The sequence below is a fragment of the Histomonas meleagridis genome (assembly GCF_020186115.1).
Source record: "Histomonas meleagridis strain 2922-C6/04-10x chromosome Unknown contig_27, whole genome shotgun sequence".
In the NCBI taxonomy this organism is placed as follows: Eukaryota; Parabasalia; order Tritrichomonadida; family Dientamoebidae; genus Histomonas; species Histomonas meleagridis.
The window spans coordinates 313013-327087 of NW_027150844.1; the positions used below are offsets into that span (position 1 = coordinate 313013).

Consider the following 14075-nt stretch of genomic DNA (forward strand, 5'->3'; position numbering starts at 1 on the left):
TTTCACATCGTCATTCTGAAATTCCTAACAGTAAAACTATTCTTATATCCTTTTGCTTGTATTTGTTTTCATTCAAGTTCACTATTTCGTGTAGTTTCCCATTTCTTATGTAACAAAATCATTTAATCAAAATCCAGCCAAACACTTAAATTTGTATTATAATCAATTTTACTGAATCCATTTCACAGTTGACAAGTCAATTCCTGCTTGCTTCATTTCCCATAATGGGCTTAAGTTTCTTAATTCGACCACAGCCTTCTTTAATTGCTCGACGAACCTATCAATTTCTTCTTTTGTTGTGAACTTAGAAAGCCCAATTCTCAATGATGTATGCGCAAGTTCATCACTTACACCCACAGCCTTTAATACGTATGAAGGCTCTAATGAATCAGACGTGCAAGCGCTTCCTGAGCTAACTGCGAACTCAGATATCTTTGCCATTAATGATTCACCTTCAACTGAATCAAATGAAATGTTAACGCAGCCAAACCATCGCGATTTTTGTGACCCATTAACTGTAATCTCTGGAATGTTTTCTTGAACTTTCTGAATAAGATATCGCCCGAGGTCTTCAATGTATGGAGAATCCCATTTCATCTCTCTCGAGGCAATTTCGGCGGCTTTGCCAAAGCCAACAATTAATGGAACAGCTAACGTTCCACTTCGAAGTCCTCGTTCTTGGCCACCGCCGCTAAGGACTGGATCAAGACGGATATGTGGTCGACTACCTACGTACAATGCTCCAATACCTTTCGGTCCATGGCACTTATGACCAGATAATGACATGATGTTGACGCCAAGCTTCTTGACATCAATTGGGATTTTGCCGAAGCCTTGGGCTGCATCAGTATGCATCCAAATACCATGCTTCTTACAAATGGCTGATAATTGGGAAATGGGTTGTATTACTCCAATCTCATTATTGACTGTCATGACGGATACAAGACCAGTGTCGGGTCTGATGGATTTCTCGAGATCGGTAGGATTAACAAGACCATCCTTTTGAACTGGAAGAAATGTAACATCAAATCCTTTACGCTGAAGATAACGTGCACTTTCTAAAACGCACTTATGTTCTATTTGTGAAATAATGAGATGCTTTTTGCCTTTGTTACTAAGGTAATTCATGGCACCTTTTATTGCAAGATTATTTGATTCTGTGGCTCCAGAAGTGAAAATAATTTCTTTTGGTTTGCAATTGACTAAACTGGCAATGCTTGCACGAGCTTTTTCAACAGCTGCCATGCTTTCTATTCCAAAGCCATGTTGTTTGGAATGTGCGTTTCCATGTGCAAAAGTCTCATAAGGAAGCATTGCATCTAATACACGTGGATCTAATATTGATGTTGCTTGTGTGTCGAGGTAGGATCCTTTGAAATATGATCTTGAAAAGGATTTCAGCATTCTTTTTGATATGTTAAGTGACCACATTCCGGCCACTTTCGCTTCAGAAAAAATTCAGAAAAATAAATAATGTCAATCAAATTTCCTTAGAAAAAGTCAAATGCCATTTAAGGGAGATTGAGTAAAATATCCGTCTTCTTAAAATTGCAATCCACTCAATCTTTAATGGTCTTTCTGCGAATATTTGAGATTAAGATCCAACTTGTTAGAGAAACATTTGCTGGTTTTATAACTGTTGTTTAGAATTAAGAAGCACATACAATAATTGTTAAATAATAATTATTATGATATTTCAGTTGTACCTGAAAAAATGTAAACTTTCAAGAAAAATGTATATTGTTACTTATAGTTAGAAATAAGAATTATATGGGTTTTTAGTTGTTTTGATTTTTAATTGCTGAAAAAGGGTAAATTTACCCATTTCATGCTCTGCGGTTTGGCCAGCCTTTTTTAATGGGACGCAAAAATATCACTAAAGCACGTGAATCTATCATTAGTAGCCTCAGCCTTGTTACCAAGTCAGGAAAGTACAGCCTTGGCATTGAACAGACATTGAGGACACTTCGTTCTGGTCAAGCCAAGCTTGTTATATTTGCATCAAACATTGCACCATCACAAAAATCCCTCATAGAATACTATGCAATGCTTAGCCAATGCGATATTCTTCCATTTGACGGCGATAATGTTGATCTTGGAACAGCCTGTGGTAAATACTTCCGCTCCTCAGTTATTACCATTATTGATGCAGGTGAATCCGAAATCCTCAAGATGATCAAAGAAAAGTCTGAATAAAATTTTCGCAATATCCTATTTTTTTTCTTTAAATATTTAATATCATTAAAGTTCTTCAAGAACTTCTTCTTTTTCAGGTTCCGAAGATGCAACAGCGTTCAACAAGTCATCAAGTTCTTTTCCTATTTCTTCTTGATTCTCTCCAGGGAAATCGAACAAATGTTGACCCAAGAAATTCATTTCATCTAACATTTCATCATACGACGGTTGTGGCGGTTTAACCTTAACGTTCTCTGTTGCATATTTACAAATAAATCGCAACAAATTATTCGAAGAGAAATGCGACCACATGTAAATTCCTTCTTTATTATTTTTGGTGAACATATGTACATGTGGCAACACTTTCAAAGAAGGGAATGGTTTCGGAGAAGTATTTAAGTCAATATTAATATAAGCAAATTTAATCGAAGTTTCTTTAAGTTGTTCAGCAATGTTTTTGAAATCTTCAATTTCATTTGGAATGAAAGCAGGATTTCCATAAAGAACAACTACATCATGTTCAGGATCATTAACAAATTCAGCATATGACTTTCCAACAAGTTTATGAATTATTTCATTATTTTCTTCTTGGTCTTCTGATTCACTTATATATTGCTTTTGAAGTTTACCTTCTCTTACATCTGATAAATATTGCTTAAAAGGAGTCCCTTTTTGATACTCATAATAATATCCTTCTTTATAATTAAACACCCAAAAACTGGGCGGATCAACTTTTTGATTAGTGCAGATCGAATAGTATTGAAAAAGTGACTCCGATATAAAACCGAATTTGAATTCGGTGAATTGATGCGAAAGTTCATAAAGAAGTTGCTTATATTCTTCGTTGTAATCATAATCAAGGATAACAGCGAATGTTGAGTTACTTGCGATGATGTCGCGTGGCTGGAGTTGCTTGTATTTAGGAATCATTGCTTTTTGAAATGAATTGAAATCATCAAATGATTCAATAATGTTGTCATCTGCTCGGTAAACACCAAACTTATGGTCTGTGAGTTCAAGTTCTTTGAATAAAGATTCAGATATGTTGATTATTTCAAATTGTTCTAATTCATAAGTATGTGAAAGTAAAAGGGATAGACATTCATTGTAATTAGTTTCTTTAGAAAAGATTGTCAATGGTAGGTGGCCAAGAATTGCCTTTAGGCTATCTAATGATTTAACTGTTGGTTGATCATAAATCCAACTTCTGAATAAAAATAAAGATTGTGAAATATCGTCAGGGATTCTTGAAACTCGTGTAAGGTTTCCTTCATAGAAATGTGCAACACATGGAAGTTCATAATCTCCTTTGGATAAAACAAGACCTGCGCCTGATTCATACATAACTCCAAAGTAAGCATCTCCTAAAAATTCAGGTGAAATTGAGACCATTACTTTAAGTGTATCCCATTCAAAATCATTGATTTTATCTGAAATAACAAGAACAATTAAATGCTTATTTTGAGATGCAATTTGTTCGAAGTTTCCTGGTTCTACGGAAGGGAGAAATCCTATTGCAGTAGAAAGATATGGGATGTGAATTGAGAAAGTTGTATGTAGAAGGAGAAAAAGCATCTGATTTCACATAACATTTCAGCAAAATTGTCATTGTGCTCACAAATTTGCTCTGAAAAATTTTGAATTGAAATATATGGCAAATATTATATTTCAATCAAATTGACTCTGGCACAAAAGATACTGGAGACTTCAAGAATTGAAACAAAATTTTCTAATATATAAGTTATTTGTTAGCAGTAAATGTTGCAATGATAGCCTTTTAGTATGCGCTTTTTTTTGAAATTAAGAAATAAGTTAAAGTTTTTTCACCACTAAAAGCGAAAGTTCTCTCACACGGCGTTCAGACAGAAATAAACCACTCAATTATGGATTTTTTCAATGATTATTTGATGTAACTTTTTCATTTCATTAAATGTTCATCAATAATTTAACATTAATTCACTTATCAGTGACGAATTCCTTTTCTCAGTCACCTTTGATCGCAGGGAAATTTAAATCAGTAGCAATAATAAATTCCAAATTTTTGAAATCATTTCATCAATTACTATATGGTTCATCATTTGGCCATCTAAACCTTGATAAGTCATGTTTTTATTATTTCTTAAGCTCTTTAATTCAGACTTCATCAATTCAAAGTATAAACTTAAAAGTCTATAAATCAGACCTTCCTACTTATACAGACGATGATATTGAAATTTCAAATTGTTTATTCACCAAGATTATTTTAATTGATTTTCTTGTATCAATAAATGCAAAACTAACAATAATTAATTCCAATTTTTTTGACATTTCTAGTTCTACTTCTTCTATATTGTTTCAATCATCTGCAAATACTATTAGAGATTGTACCTTTAGGTATATTTATACAAGAATATATACAAGTTCAATTACACTTACAAATGTCTCTGTATGTGAAAGCACTTTAATTTCTCAATGTCAAATTCCTGATGAAGCATTTAATCCAATTCATATTCTATCATATGTAAATATCACAAACAACAAAATCAATAAATTTTTTGGATGTGTAGAAAATGATTTTTCGTATTCAGCTATATATCATTTTAAACAAATATTAACTGAAAATAATAATTTCGATAGTTATTTATTCTTTTGTTACATGAAAAGAAATGAAATTAATATAATAAATTCTGTTTTTATAAATAACAATGGAATAATTTGTGATTCATCTTTGAGAGGGTTATTGGGCTTTAAAGATTTTGTAATACAAAATTCTTGTTTAAGTAATGTAACTGTTCAACCATCAAATTCAAAAGCAGTAAAATTAATAAAATGCGCAATCGATGAATCTATAACCAATGCGGACATTGAAGAGTGCACGAATGGAGAGAAATGTCCAATTTTGGATGAATCAATCCAAGAAGAAATATTGGCATTTGATTATGGTATAATAGGTGATGAAATCATGGAATTTAAAATTGCTTGAAACAAAAAGTAAAAATTTTTTGTTTGTGAATACTTTGTTTTTATGAAATTACTTGAGTTGAAAATTTCGAATTATTTCTTTACACAATTTTTTTATCATTTTTCATTGTTTGAGGAGAATTGTATGTAAGAAATGAGAGTGAATTACTTTTTATATCTGTTAAATTGAAATTTCATATTTCAATTTCAAATGAAATCAATTTATAATTAAAATATTTATTCAATATAAAATAATGTATATATAATTGCAAAATTTTGTTATTTTTAAATTAAAATGGAAAATCTTTTCAATAATTAATAGAAAAAGTATTATCTTCAAGTATGAATGTTTATTCAATGAAAAATTTAATTATTTTTTGCCATGTGTTCTTTAGAATACGATTGAAGCAATTTTACAATTTCAGTGTGACCTTTTTCTGTTGCATACATAAGTGCTGTTCGAAGTAAATTAAATAAATTCCAAATATTATTTTGAAGCTTTAAATTACAAAAATTAACTTTATTTACCAAAGGATATTTTTGTAGTGGATATTAATATTATCTTTTTCAAGAAGTAATTTTACTATTTCGATATAACCACCTCCTGCTGCATTGACAAGTGGTGCAAAAATAAGGAATAAACTCCAAATATTGTTTTGAAATATATAATCTTAATAAACATTTTTAACATTAATGTTGATTCCTTCTTTTCCTAGAAGTAATTTAACTATCTCAGTAAAACCAAATTTTGTTGCGATAATAAGTGCTGATAATAAAATGAATAAACTCCAAATATTGTTTTGAATTATATAATACGAATAAACATTTCTAGCATTAACATCAATATTATCTTTTTCAAGAAGTAATTGAACTATTTCTTTATGACCCTTTGAGACTGCCCAAATTAGTGCTGTCCTAATTAATTTGAATAATTTCCAAATATTTTTATGTAACAAGAAATTATTGAAACAAATATCAAACAAAATAAATTTATATCTTTGGCATTAATATCAATATCTTTTTGTTCAAGAAGTAATTTTACTATATCTTTAAAACCATTATGTGATGCAACTGTAAGTGATGTCCATAACTATTTAAGTAATTAACTTATAAATTTTTTAAACTCTAAATGATTAAAACAATTATTATATTGAACGAATAAATATCTTTGGTATTAATATCAATTCCTTCTTGTTCAAGAAGTAATTTAACGATTTCTGGGTGATCAAATCTAACTGCATTCGAAAGGGCAGTATCATAAAATCAAAATAATTTTTAATAATTATTATTAAATCCAAAATCATTGAAACAATCATTAAACAAAATGAATAAAAATTTTTAGCATTTATATCAATTCCTTTTTGTTCAAGAAGCAATTTAACTGCTTCAGTATTACCATGATATGATGCAAACATAAGTGCTGTACTATATATTTCGAATAATTTCCAAATAATATCAAAAAATGCCAAACGATATAAACAAAAATCAAATAAATAAAATGAATCCTAAATAAAACAAATAAATATTTTTAGCATTAATATCAACATTTTCGTGTTCAAGAAGTAATTTAATAACATTAGCATGTCCAGATGAAGAAGCAAACATAAGAGCTGTGTTAAATATTACAAATAATTTCCAAATATTATATATAAATCCAAAAACATTAAAACAAACACTAAACAAAACATATGAATATTTCTAGCATTAATATCAATTTCTTTTTGTTCAAGAAGTAATTTGACCATTTCCTCATTTCCATTTTCAGATGCTATCATAAGTGCTGTATTAAATATATTAAAGAATTTCCAAATATTATTTTAAAATTAGAAAAAATTGGAACAAAATTTATTTTTAGAATTAATATCAATTCCTTTTTGTTCTAATATATATTTAACAAGTTCAATATTACCTATTTCAGATGAGAAAACCAAAATATCTTTTGGAATAGGATTTCCTTTAAGGAAATATTTAATCAAATATAAATTTCCAACTTTTGATGCTTCATTAATAATAGATTCATTAATTTTCATTCCAATCTCATGTAGGAATGCAAAAATATCATAGTTATGATGAATAATACATTTCCTTCCTAATTCTTCCAAATTATTAATTTCAACAATTTTGTTTTCATAAAGATAATGAAAGACATCATTTCGATGGAATTCAATTGCTGTTTCATATGCATCTTCAAATTTAGCATGATTTTGTTCACATAAATGAATTATCTCTAAATTCCCACCAGCAATAGCATATTTACCAGTGGACAATAATTCGATATCGTTCATTAATAAAAATTTAAAACATTTAACTGCCCCAAAAAATGCAGCATAATCAATAAGTGCATTATTATTTTGATTAATGAATGAACATCTTTCATAAATTGAAGGTTGAATTTGATGATCAAAATTAAAATTCGTTTGAGATGATATTTCTTGAAGTTTTTCAATATTATCAGTACGTATTACTTTTACTATTTCATTTGGATTAACTCCTTCTTGTGCTAATTCTTTCTGATGTTTCCAATTGTCTTTTTGGAGTTCTTCGATATTTTTGTAAAAGTAATTATCATATTGACAATTTTTATAATCTTGTTCTGACAAATAGTGTGCAAAATATAAATTGTTTATATTTTTTACAACTTCTTCTTTGATTAAACCTTCTCTAATCATAGTTTCAAGAAAATAAAACGATTCTTGTGTTTTCTTTCTATGAAGAAAATGTGCTAAAATATCAATTAATTTATATTTGCATTGATTCTTTTCTTCAAATGTTTTAAATTCTTTTAAGAAATTTAAATACTTATCAACTTCATTTGGAGAAATTTCAATTGAACAATATATTATCTGACTAATGACTAAATAAAAAGAATATGTATTAGCAAAATCAAAGATATCGATAATTGATTGAACTGTTCTCGAAATTTTATCCTTATCCATTCCAAAGACATTTTGTCCGATTAATTGAAGTATTTCCCATTCACTTAAATTTTGTTTTTGAACTGGTTCATTTGGATTATTATGTTCTTCCATTTAAAAAGAGTAAAAATTTGATTGGTTTATACAAGTAAACTATTAAATACTATCATCAACTTTTTGTTATTCAACCGCCGCCGATAGGGACGGTTTGGTCGATCCTTCAATCAAGATGTCAGGCACAGAAAAGGAAGTCGCTAAGAAGACAAGGAAGGGATCTAGTGGCAAGCGCGCCAAGTTTGTCCGCGAAGTTATTCATGAACTTGCAGGCTGGTCACCATATGAACGCCGTGCCATGGATCTCATCAAACTTGAAAAGAGGAAATCAGCCCGTACCTTCCTTAAGAAGCGCCTTGGCACCCACAAGCGCGCCATGCACAAACTGGTATATCTTGAAAACATCATTCAAGAAGAGAACATGCAACATCATCATTAAATCATATCTTAGATACACCAAATTTTTATTACACTATTATTTTTTTATTCTTCTCTATCGCCCATCAAATAAGCCACGTCGTCACAAAATTCCACGAATATTTGTCTGAATTCGTCGATATCAAATGATCGACAAAATGACTTTGCCAAGATTTCTTTGTCCATTGGTTGTATAGGCAACTGTTGGATAAAAGGAATCAACAATTTGTCGGTAAAATCCGGTACCATTGAACAAAAGAATACTGCGAATTCCACCATCGAATCCCTCATCATGTAATGCGAACAACTGCACATCTCATTACATATTGCCGAGAACGCGTTGAATCGAAATGTCTGATCAACTCTATCTAATACTTGATATAACTTATGTGCCTCGATTATAGCTTCGATCGAAATTTTAACTGATGAAGGATCCTTCGCGCAAACGCCATCAAAGAAAAGTATTCTTAGTAAACTTTGTTGATAAGCTTCGCCGAGTAATCCCCATCGATCAGTGATTAATATTTGTACAATTTTTAGACACGTCCATAATACATCAATTGAAGGTCCATGGAATAATGAGTCCGTATATTGCACCATAAATTTCGCAATGTTTATCGTTTGTAATGCCGCAGCTGCAGTTCGAAAACTTGCAAGTTGATATAAGATCTTTAAGAATGACATTGTCGCATAATGTTCGAAACTTCCATCTGCAACATGAGGTAATACTGATACAAGTGGCGCAAACAAACGATTTATAAATTCGGACATTCGTTCTGCAATTTGACTTGGGAATATAGTCATAAATGACGCAATGAAATCTAATAATGGGCCAATAGCTCTTTCAGTGATATTCGTTTCATAGATGTTCATGATTAAATCAATATAAGGTACAAACGCCGAGAAAACTAAATCTTTCGTTGCACGGATAGAAAAAGCTATACTATTAACTGCATCACGTAATAATTGTAATGCTATTGGCATGTTTTCTGGTGAACTAAGGTTATCGAAAATGGTGGAAAATAATTGCCGAATTACATCAGCATTAGCTAATGGCCGTGCACCTCCATCCGTAGGGAAGAATGAAGCTATGATTTCGGCGCAACAGATATATAATGAATATATTGGAATAGGCATTGATGAAAATACATTTTGCATCTCAAGTAATCGATTTAAAAGTGTCTTACATGGTGTCATTGGCCGATGTATTTTTACTGTCTCAAGTAATAACTCAAGCATTGGCTGTATGAAATCTGGGCCTAATGATAATGATACTGTTAATAAATGAAATACTTTCTCTACAAAATGTAATGAATTACGTGAGAACTTTCGTACATATGTTTTAATAATTGTTTGAACTATGGCAAAAACTTGTGGTACATCAATGTTAAGTTGTTTTGTCATTAATTCATTTGTATATCGTAATAATGAATCTGATATTGTTTCATTTGATGGATCGTCATCATTTATTAGACGAATTACATTATGGAAACACATTAAAAGAGCTGTAATCGATGGCAAACAATTATTAATAGCAGTTGCTGTAGCTCTATGTACAAGTTTACATGCTTCAAATGTATAACATAATGCAATTTCATATACAACATCATGTACAATAAGATTATCATCTTCAGTAAAATGGATTAATAATTGTGGTGATATCATGGCATCAAGTAAATGTTCAAGTAATGATATAAAATGTGGCTTATATTTCATTGGATCCATATACGTGGATTCTTTGCCGGTAAGTAGGTCACCCCAAATTTCAATCATCATTGAAAAATGGGGTGTCCCAAATAACTTCCAAGTAGCTTGCTCAAAATTATATAAAAAGCTAGCGACTATTGATTCATCAAAAGTATCTTGTTTGAAGAAATAGTTGGCAGCAAATGGTTGGAAAGCATGAAGAATCGATTTGATGTATGCATCAGAAACTTGGTTAGTTCCAAATAAACAAATTTCATACTCAAAAAAGGCAAAAACAACCCGCAAAAATCGAGCACGAAACTCAACAGTGTGTACAGAAAGTGCATCGTAACGAGAAAAAAGTTCAAAAATACAATCATGTGCTTCCTTGGCAATATCACCAACTTCTGAACGAGAATAATTGAGGAGAATTTCAACAAGTTCGGGTGAAATAAAGTTGGGCGAGATCCAGTGAAGAAATGATTTTAATAATCCAAATGCTCTTACAGTGGTTGGGAAAGGATTTTGATTTGCATCTTTGAGGATATTAACAACTTGAAATGTAATTTGAGGAACAAGAGAAACAAATGAATGACGGAGCATTGCTCTTACCTTTGAAGAAACACTGTGATCAACAAAAGCTTGAAGTTCATCAGAAAGAAAAATAAGAAGTTGGAGACCGATTTGTATTTTTTCTGGAACACCCATGCAAGCGCTGATAAATGAAAGCCAAAAAGCCCATTCATTGGCAAAATCAACTTTCATCAATGTAACAATTGTTTTTAAAATAAAATTAGCCGAAGACTCATCAAGCAAATGAATTTTATTGGTGAGATAATCAACAAAAAAATTACGGATTTGAAGTTTTGTCGTTGGAGAAATTGGAGAATTTTCGGGATTAGGATTCATGGAACGTGGAATCCAATATTTTGATATTGCATTATTAACAATACTACAAGCAAACCAAATTATTGAGGCATGCGTATAATTGTTTAAAAGTTCAAATGCAATTCCACATTTTGTAATATCTGTTTTAATTAAATTAAGTTGTTGCTCTATTTGTTGAAAGCGTTCTTGTGTATCAGGAGGCCTTAAAAATTCGGCTATAAGAGCCACAACGTCTCCTGCATTCATTGGTGTTTTAATGTAAAATATTCAATTTCAAAAGATGAAGTGAAGTGTTAAAATCCTACGATAGAAAAAGATTCTTGGGCCAAATCGAAATGCTTAAACATTATTAAGAAATAAAAATATAACAAAAGTAAATCAAATTCCAAAGTATCCATAATTCTCACTGAGAGATCTAAAATATTTATTGGCTTCGAGATTTTGTTAAAAAAAGACATGAAAAAATTGAATAAATAAAGCCAGGCAAATATGTCCGTACGATCATTTTGCATTCAATATCCACAAGGCCTCACTCCAATGAAACGATAACTCACAAAAACACAAATTGGATGAACTGTGTAAACTTATCAATTAACAGCAAGAAAAAAGCTTCAGCGGTTATAATGAAAAAAATCACATTCAAAAAAAATGGTCAAATTATCTATCGGCCGCAGAAAAATCTGAAATTCAAATTTGGATTTCAATTGTTGTAAAAAAGTGCAAAATTCAAAAGGAAGAATTTTATTTGTTGCGCCTTCCCTTCTGTTTTTGTGGTTGTGCCTTCTTTCCACCTCTGCGCTTTTGTGATGCTCTCTTCTTAAGCTTAATCCATCTTTCTGGATCCATGTGTCGCTCAGGATCATAGTTTGCTGGCTTCTGGAGCCTCCTCCTCCTTCGCTTCTTGTCTTTAATCTTCTGAAGTTTCTCTGGCGAAAATCCTTCGGTTGATCGTTTTTGTTTTCTTTTCTCAATTCCAAATTGTGATTCCTTAACAGCTGTTTCACCACGATCACCCGAAGACTTTGCGATTGGTGCTTCTTCAAGTTTATCCAAAACGTCTGCTTTGACTGATTCAAATTTAATACGATGTGCATATCTTTCGGCCATTTCAATATCATCGTTAGAAAGAGCAAGTGAATAAAGAGCAATAGAATGTGGTGAATTGCCGGATTTCATGGCTTGTTCGGCCCATTTTTGTGCTTCCTTGTAAAAACCGTTTCGTATTGAAAAAGTGGCAGCGTAATTGAAAAAGTCGGCTGTCTTGACAGTTGACTTCTGCAAAAACTCGAGCGCCTTCTGTGGCTTTTGTGCGGCTTCGAAGAGCTCGACTATCACAGATATGGCACGAGGGAGTGAAGAGAGCTTGGACTTTGCGAGAAGTTCGGCAGCTTCTTCGAATTTTGATTGGCCAATAAGAATTTGGGCGTTATAAAGAGGAGAATATTCGGTTTCTTCGGCCGAAGCAGGATCAGCTGTTCTCTCAAATGACTCTGCTATCATTTTATCGACGTTATCAAGTTTCTTGACAAATTCGATAAGAGATTTCACTTTGCCTGGTTGTCCGATTTTATGCAATATTAAGAACCTATTGATAAGGAATGCCTCAATTTCAGATTTACGGTATTTAGAGTATACATTATTGTTATCGAAATATGACATCTTTTTCCTTGCTTGATGTACATTGTTTTCAACAACAAGACTAGCATAGTTGGAAGCTGCAATAGCCCTTGTGTATGGACGTGAGTTTTCGTTGTCGACAATGCTTAATAATTTTTCGATTGCAGCTTCGGGTTGTTTCGCACAAATAATTTCGCATTTGAGAATGTTGAATAACTGCCAATGCATTGTCCCTTCTTTGACTTTGCTGAGTCCTAATTCGATGATTTCTTCGGCTTTTTGGTAATTCTTTGCTTGGACTAATGCACATGCAGTATTATAAATTTGTTCACTTAATGAGTCTTTGGTGAGTAAGTCAAGGAGTTTTTGAGATTCGCCTGTAATATAAAGCAAAGCAGAAGCATTAACAAGTTCATCTTCATTTAATTCGTCGATATTAATATGCTTTAAAATTTCTTGGCAACCTTCAACGTCATCAATTCTGAATAGGGCCTGTTCTTTCATTGTGATAAATCGTGGTTCTTCTTGAACACTTTGTGGTAATAAAGAAATTTGCTTTAAAACTTCTTGAAATCTTTCAAGACCATACAAACAATAGATCCTTTCAAAATCAACATTTTTGAGCTTTTCTAGGTCATGCAAAGCTTCTGCAAACTGACCACTTTTCAAATAAGCAATAGCTCGACAATGTCGAGTTTCAGCATCATCTGGAAGAAAGTTCAAAATAGCAGAAGAAATATCAATGACATCATCTTCATTATCTTCGTCAATTGCATTTTGGAGTTCTTTGAAGTATTGTTTAGCTCTTTCTTTCTCGGACATTTTTGGATTGAATAGCTCTGTTTGATCAAACATGCAAAAGAAGAATAACCCTTTTTTCTCATGAATAATGAATTTCTTTCTGTTTTAAATACTTCAACATTGTATGAGCGTTGCCTTAACATCATTTCTCACAACTTCTTTCATCTGTTTTCAAACTATAATTTTGAAAATTTATCAAAAAAAATCGTTTAAACGATCTTATGTTGTATTAATGCTCATTTACAAAGCTATTAGCAAAATTTCGATTTTATTAACATTATTTTTTCATATATAATTTTCAAAATTAATTATCAATATAATTTTACTCCTTTATAAATTTTGAACCAAACCTTGTTTTCTGTTAAGCCTAAATTAGCTTATTTTGATACTACCATCAACTAGTTGGATCTTTCCCCACGCACAAACAAGTTGATAAGATGACTTATTTTTTGCCTCAATTATTCAATACAACCTCCAAATCCGTTTTCAAAGAATAAACGGAAAATATTTTCACAAAAATGCTCTTTCTTGGCAGTTTTTTGTTCCTTTCCAAACCATATTTTCCAATTTCTTCTTAAAATT

General features: G+C 31.3%; 6 protein-coding genes across 6 annotated transcripts; 2 read left to right on the top strand and 4 right to left on the bottom strand.

Moving 5' to 3' along the window:
- Positions 1–168: 168 nt before the first annotated feature.
- Positions 169–1431, bottom strand: GO595_004574 (cysteine desulfurase, mitochondrial; the record flags this gene model as incomplete). The annotated part of the gene is made up of 1 exon (XM_067917720.1): positions 169–1431. One exon carries the CDS (start codon positions 1429–1431, stop codon positions 169–171), a length of 1263 nt encoding a protein of 420 aa, XP_067775156.1.
- Positions 1432–1857: 426 nt separating this feature from the next.
- GO595_004575 (60S ribosomal protein L30) lies at positions 1858–2196 on the top strand (the record flags this gene model as incomplete). Its single annotated transcript, XM_067917721.1, has 1 exon — positions 1858–2196. The coding sequence occupies one exon, from the start codon at positions 1858–1860 to the stop codon at positions 2194–2196; it is 339 nt and encodes a 112-aa protein (XP_067775157.1).
- A 45-nt stretch (positions 2197–2241) lies between these two features.
- GO595_004576 (protein disulfide isomerase) lies at positions 2242–3750 on the bottom strand (the record flags this gene model as incomplete). The annotated part of the gene is made up of 1 exon (XM_067917723.1): positions 2242–3750. The coding sequence occupies one exon, from the start codon at positions 3748–3750 to the stop codon at positions 2242–2244; it is 1509 nt and encodes a 502-aa protein (XP_067775158.1).
- A 4509-nt stretch (positions 3751–8259) lies between these two features.
- On the top strand, positions 8260–8523 carry GO595_004577 (ribosomal protein L36e; the record flags this gene model as incomplete). The annotated part of the gene is made up of 1 exon (XM_067917724.1): positions 8260–8523. One exon carries the CDS (start codon positions 8260–8262, stop codon positions 8521–8523), a length of 264 nt encoding a protein of 87 aa, XP_067775159.1.
- Positions 8524–8567: 44 nt separating this feature from the next.
- GO595_004578 (Importin-beta N-terminal domain containing protein) lies at positions 8568–11321 on the bottom strand (the record flags this gene model as incomplete). The annotated part of the gene is made up of 1 exon (XM_067917725.1): positions 8568–11321. The coding sequence occupies one exon, from the start codon at positions 11319–11321 to the stop codon at positions 8568–8570; it is 2754 nt and encodes a 917-aa protein (XP_067775160.1).
- A 495-nt stretch (positions 11322–11816) lies between these two features.
- On the bottom strand, positions 11817–13514 carry GO595_004579 (signal recognition particle subunit SRP72; the record flags this gene model as incomplete). The annotated part of the gene is made up of 1 exon (XM_067917726.1): positions 11817–13514. The coding sequence occupies one exon, from the start codon at positions 13512–13514 to the stop codon at positions 11817–11819; it is 1698 nt and encodes a 565-aa protein (XP_067775161.1).
- Positions 13515–14075: the final 561 nt, after the last annotated feature.